Raw genomic sequence first — 5,216 nt, forward strand, 5'->3', positions numbered from 1 at the left:
CTGGATCTGGTGGCTTCGGACCAGGTGGTGCTGGAACTGGTGGCTTCGGTCCAGGTGGTACTGGCACTGGACCAGGTGGCTTTGGACCAGGTGGAGCTGGAACTGGGATAGGTGGCTTCGGACCAGGTGGTACTGGAACTGGGCCTGGTGGCTTTGGACCTGGGGGTGCTGGAACTGGGCCTGGAGGAACTGGGACAGGACCTGCAGGTAACTACTGTGGCAGCAAAAATGAAACATAACCCTTTTGATTCAACAAATTCTAACAAAAATTCTAATCAAACAAAATAAAAAACAACGTATAAATATAGATAGATACATTTATAATTAATATGTGTGATGTAAATGTTTTGCAGGGTATGATGCCAATGCAAAAGCTCGTAAATATGGTAAGATGTGTTCATGTTTTATAGTTTTGTTTTATATGCTTTACACTTAAAAATAATGATTTAATCTTACCAGGGATGTTAAGCGGAGCACTTGGTGGTGGAGGTGGAGTGGGACCAGGTGGTACTGGCACTGGTGTTGGACCAGGTAGAGCTGGATCTGCTGGAACTGGTACAGGTTATGGACCAGGTGGTGTTGGCACTGGCTTTGGATCAGGTGGTGCAGGAACTGGCTTTGGACCAGGTGGTGCTGGCACTGGCTTTGGATCAGGTGGTGCTGGAACTGGTTTTGGACCAGGTGGTTCTGGTACTGGCTTTGTACCAGGTGGTACCGGAACCGGCTATGGACCAAGTGGTGCAGGAACTGGCTTTGGACCTGGTGGTGCAGGAACTGGGCCTGGTGGCTTTGGACCTGGGGGTGCTGGAACTGGGCCTGGAGGAACTGGGACAGGACCTGCAGGTAACTACTGTGGCAGCAAAAATGAAACATAACCCTTTTGATTCAACAAATTCTAACAAAAATTCTAATCAAACAAAATAAAAAACAACGTATAAATATAGATAGATACATTTATAATTAATATGTGTGATATAAATGTTTTGCAGGGTATGATGCCAATGCAAAAGCTCGTAAATATGGTAAGATGTGTTCATGTTTTATAGTTTTGTTTTATATGCTTTACACTTAAAAATAATGATTTAATCTTACCAGGGATGTTAAGCGGAGCACTTGGTGGTGGAGGTGGAGTGGGACCAGGTGGTACTGGCACTGGTGTTGGACCAGGTAGAGCTGGATCTGCTGGAACTGGTACAGGTTATGGACCAGGTGGTGTTGGCACTGGTTTCGGACCAGGTGGTACAGGCACTGGCTTTGGACCAGGTGGAGTCCGACCAAGTACAACTGGGACTGGGTTTGGACCAGGAGGTGCTGGGACTGGCTTTGGACCAGGTGGAATTGGCCCAGGAGGTGCTGGGACTGGCTTTGGACCAGGTGGAATTGGCCCAGGAGGTGCTGGGACTAGAGTTGGACCAGGTGGAGTTGGCCCAGGAGGAGCTGGGACTGGCTTTGGACCAGGTGGAATTGGCCCAGGAGGAGCTGGTACTGGCTATGGACCTGGAGGTAGGATGTAATTAAGATGAAGATAATGATAACTTGGCTAATGATAGCCTTTAATAAACACGTTTACATTTCACAGGTTATGCTGCTGCAAAAGCTCGTAAATATGGTAAGAAACGTTTTAAGTGATACATTTGGTTTTACCTTTTTCATAGGGAGTCATAAACACAATAATTCAATAATTATTTAATTTAATATTTATTTGAATATATTATTATTAATAATATTTAAAGCAGAAGTATTAAGTTATGTATCTCTTAAAATTCTGCAGGTCTACCAGGAGGTGCAGGAGGCGCCCTAGGAGCGGGAGGACTGGGGGCAGGAGGAGGGATCCCAGGAAGAGGTGTTGGACTTGGGACTAGTGGTGGACCTGGAGCAGGACAAGGGACTGGAGGAATACCTGGTTCTGGTGTCATAGCAGGAGGTGGACCAGGTGGATTTGGACCAGGTAGATTTGGACCAGGTGTCGGTGGAGGTACAGAAAAATAAAAAATGGAAACGTAAAGAAAATCTTTCCACAATTGTATGTCAAACATTTATTTAACCACAGTCACTGGTCATATTGTAATACACCTATGTAATTGCACAGTGACCCCTGGGGGTGATAAATTAAAGAGTTTGATCTTATTTTATCTTAATCCTTCTTATTATTTAATTATTATGAAATATTTTAGAATAATACCTAAATAGAAAGAACATTTGCCATAGATAGACTTGTTTAAAGGCTTTATCAGCCCCATGTTGACATCCACACCTGTCAATAGGAGGCTTCGGTCCTGGAACTGGAGGAACAGGCTATGGACCTGGTGGATATGGACCTTTACCTGGTGCTGGTTATGGTACTGGTGGAGGCTACGGTGCGTGACAAAGAACTTATAAATAATGAAACAGGATATTATCTAAATAAAAAAATAAATAAAACAATGCTTAATGTTTTTGTTTTTTAACAATTTTATACGTAGGCTATGGACCCGGGTCACAACCTGCCAAATATGGTAAGTTTTAACTTTATGGCCCATAAAATCGAGTGGCATTACAATAAACTGGTATTACAGACAACATTTGTTTAGTCAGTACTGTTTTATGACGTGATGTTTTACTATTCCTTTGTTGACCTCTGTTGGCTGTTAGTGGAACTGCAGCATAAGGGCAGCAGAATTTTCATAGTTAGGTACTGTACATAGTTCCAGTAGTACCTGTGCTGCCTTACAAACACATAACATTTTGCCCTATTTCAAAATGTTTTTGTCAAATTCGCATTTTTTTCTCTGTTTTCTCTGATAATTTACTTTTATCTTCAGGGTATGGCAAAACTGCATCAAAAGCTGAGAAGTATGGTAAGGATGTGTTTTTTTAAATAATGGAAATGTCATGTTTCTTCCTGTATTGTTAAGCAATCCACAGATCACCCTGAATTTATAAATTGCAGGGCAACAACCTGGTGGAGTTCTACCTGGGGTATTACCTGGTACAACTACACAAATAGCAGGTACTGGGCCTGGCACTGGAGTTTCAGGAAATGCAACAAGCACTGGGGCTCGTGCAGGGACAGGAGGTGGATCTACCGGTACAATGCTGTCCAAGTATTTGAAGAAAAAAAAAACTGTGATTTTTTGAATTGAATAATATATGTGTAATAATTTCTTACCTGGAGCAGGGCCTAGAGGTGCAGGACCTACTAGAGGGACACTATCCCCAACACCAGAAGGTATCTGTTGACTGACACAGAATGTAAGAATAGAAATAGCATATTACTGTTTGGTTTGAATTCAGTTTGGATCCTACAGCACACACACACACACACACACAGTGTTTAAATTACATTCTTCTCCTGTTTTGGGGTCTAGATACTTTGTTTACTCCCTAAGTTTTACTATTTGAACCAGGCGGGTGCATCTTGTTCTTCTGATTAATTGATGCTGATGCTGTAGCTAATAGGACTGGACAACAAAACTTCACTGAAAAAGACAAATAATTAGTAATGAAGCAGTAACTCATACTGTACATATTTCCTTATAAAGACATGTACTTACATAGTGCCATTAATTTCTCAATTATAATAATAATGTGCTCTTACAGGTGGTGTAATAGAAGGATCAGGGAGCACTGGAGGAGATGGTGTGTTCCCTTATTTACATTGAAATCCTCTACATATTTGGAGATTACACTGCCACACTGACATATTCATGTAAAAAAATTGGATGTTTGCAGGAGGTGTAGCTGGCAGACCAGTTGGAGCAGGTGATGGCGATACCTTGAGTGGAACAGGAATACCTATAATTGGAGCAAGACCAGGTGGATGAACGTTTGTCTTCATGTCTGTTTTCTTTATTGTTTTACTTTTACATGTGATTAATCTCCAGTCTATCTCTACACAGGCATCAATGGAACCGGCTCTCTAGGTAATTGTTCTTTTCACAGCCAGAACTGCTGCATGTTGTTGCCGTTAGAGTTTAAAACAGTTTTCTCAGTTATCACATTCTAGCAACAATACTAAAGTTTTACTGTCACACCCAGCAGGTTCTGCAGGACCAGACTCTGGTGAGTTCAAATACGGTGTTTCTATTGAGGTTAAACCTTGATATTTAGAAATAGTATAATTACTTCACAACGGCATAGACCTGATCTGAACAGAAATGTTGCTTTTATTTTTTTAAATTGCTTATGCATGTTTAGTTTACCAGCTCACCAGCACAGAACTGCCACACCAGGCTTTACATCAATGCATTTCCTGAGATTAAATGCTAAACAGCAATACGATGACAAATATACTGTACATAAAAAAAAGGCACATCTGAAGCAAAACTTTTTTCTTTTACAGTTATAGGTGGAACTGTGAGAACTAGTGGTAGGTAAACCACCAGGTTTTATCTTTTGTGATATGTTGTAATATCACTGTTTTGTTTAGTGCAGTGTGGTTTCTTTTTTTAGGTTCTGGTGACGAACTCACAAGTGGGTCACTGCCTGGAGCCAAACCTCTCAAACCTCCAGGTATAGTGAACATTGTACAAATATGTATAATATGTATGACATCTCTATAGGCATCCATAGGCATGGCTTCTCTCAATCTGGAGGAAAAATAACCCAACATTTTCAGGTATTAAGCCTGTATCCAAACTGTGAGGCTTAGCCCAGACTTTTTAAATGAATCTCAGCCATACAACTTAGATTTGGGATTGTATCTTAGTCATAACCTATAATGTCATAATCAGAGGTGAGGGTGGAAACTGAAATAAAAGGAAACTTGTCCTGTTACTACAGAAACCTCCAACCTCACTCCCAGAAGCACTCTACTCCCAAATGTGGTGAACATAATCAAAAAATAAAGCAAAACATGCACCGCTAATCACATAGTAATGAAATTATTTTCTTCCTCTCCTCTGTCTAACTTTACCTGTTAAATTCTTCTTAGAAACTTTTCCGAGGAGGCTGACAACAGAATCCAGTTGTATTAGGAGGAAGCTGTTCGACTTCCCTCTGGTCACCTGGTTTAAATTCTTCCACGTGTTTCTGTGTCATCTCTGCAGGTGTCCCCAGAGGTGACACACCAGGTGAAGGAGATGGAGAGGATGGCCCTGATGGGGAAAGGGACGGTACAAGAAGCACAAGCAGTGGCGGAGAACAGAAAGACACACTTACTGCTGGAACTGGACTAGGTACTGCAATCGGTACAAGTGGAGGAACACCACAACCAGGCACAGGTATCATTTTTGAAT

General features: G+C 41.6%; 1 protein-coding gene across 1 annotated transcript in view; it reads left to right on the forward strand.

Moving 5' to 3' along the window:
- elnb (elastin b) overlaps positions 1 to 5,216 on the forward strand; it is a 13,014-nt gene that overhangs the window by 2,475 nt on the left and 5,323 nt on the right. The window contains exons 2-20 of the mRNA XM_008332558.3: positions 25 to 207; positions 354 to 386; positions 460 to 843; positions 990 to 1,022; positions 1,096 to 1,503; positions 1,580 to 1,609; positions 1,772 to 1,975; positions 2,265 to 2,357; positions 2,463 to 2,495; positions 2,802 to 2,837; positions 2,930 to 3,067; positions 3,158 to 3,208; positions 3,580 to 3,618; positions 3,712 to 3,795; positions 3,879 to 3,902; positions 4,018 to 4,041; positions 4,322 to 4,348; positions 4,432 to 4,491; positions 5,028 to 5,201. Coding sequence (XP_008330780.1) covers positions 462 to 843; positions 990 to 1,022; positions 1,096 to 1,503; positions 1,580 to 1,609; positions 1,772 to 1,975; positions 2,265 to 2,357; positions 2,463 to 2,495; positions 2,802 to 2,837; positions 2,930 to 3,067; positions 3,158 to 3,208; positions 3,580 to 3,618; positions 3,712 to 3,795; positions 3,879 to 3,902; positions 4,018 to 4,041; positions 4,322 to 4,348; positions 4,432 to 4,491; positions 5,028 to 5,201 — 1,840 coding nt within the window. The 5' untranslated portion in view covers positions 25 to 207; positions 354 to 386; positions 460 to 461. The remainder of the gene's footprint in view (positions 1 to 24; positions 208 to 353; positions 387 to 459; positions 844 to 989; positions 1,023 to 1,095; positions 1,504 to 1,579; positions 1,610 to 1,771; positions 1,976 to 2,264; positions 2,358 to 2,462; positions 2,496 to 2,801; positions 2,838 to 2,929; positions 3,068 to 3,157; positions 3,209 to 3,579; positions 3,619 to 3,711; positions 3,796 to 3,878; positions 3,903 to 4,017; positions 4,042 to 4,321; positions 4,349 to 4,431; positions 4,492 to 5,027; positions 5,202 to 5,216) is intronic.

This window comes from Cynoglossus semilaevis, chromosome 19, assembly GCF_000523025.1.
Source record: "Cynoglossus semilaevis isolate Cse_v1.0 chromosome 19, Cse_v1.0, whole genome shotgun sequence".
NCBI classification, from domain to species: domain Eukaryota; kingdom Metazoa; phylum Chordata; class Actinopteri; order Pleuronectiformes; family Cynoglossidae; genus Cynoglossus; species Cynoglossus semilaevis.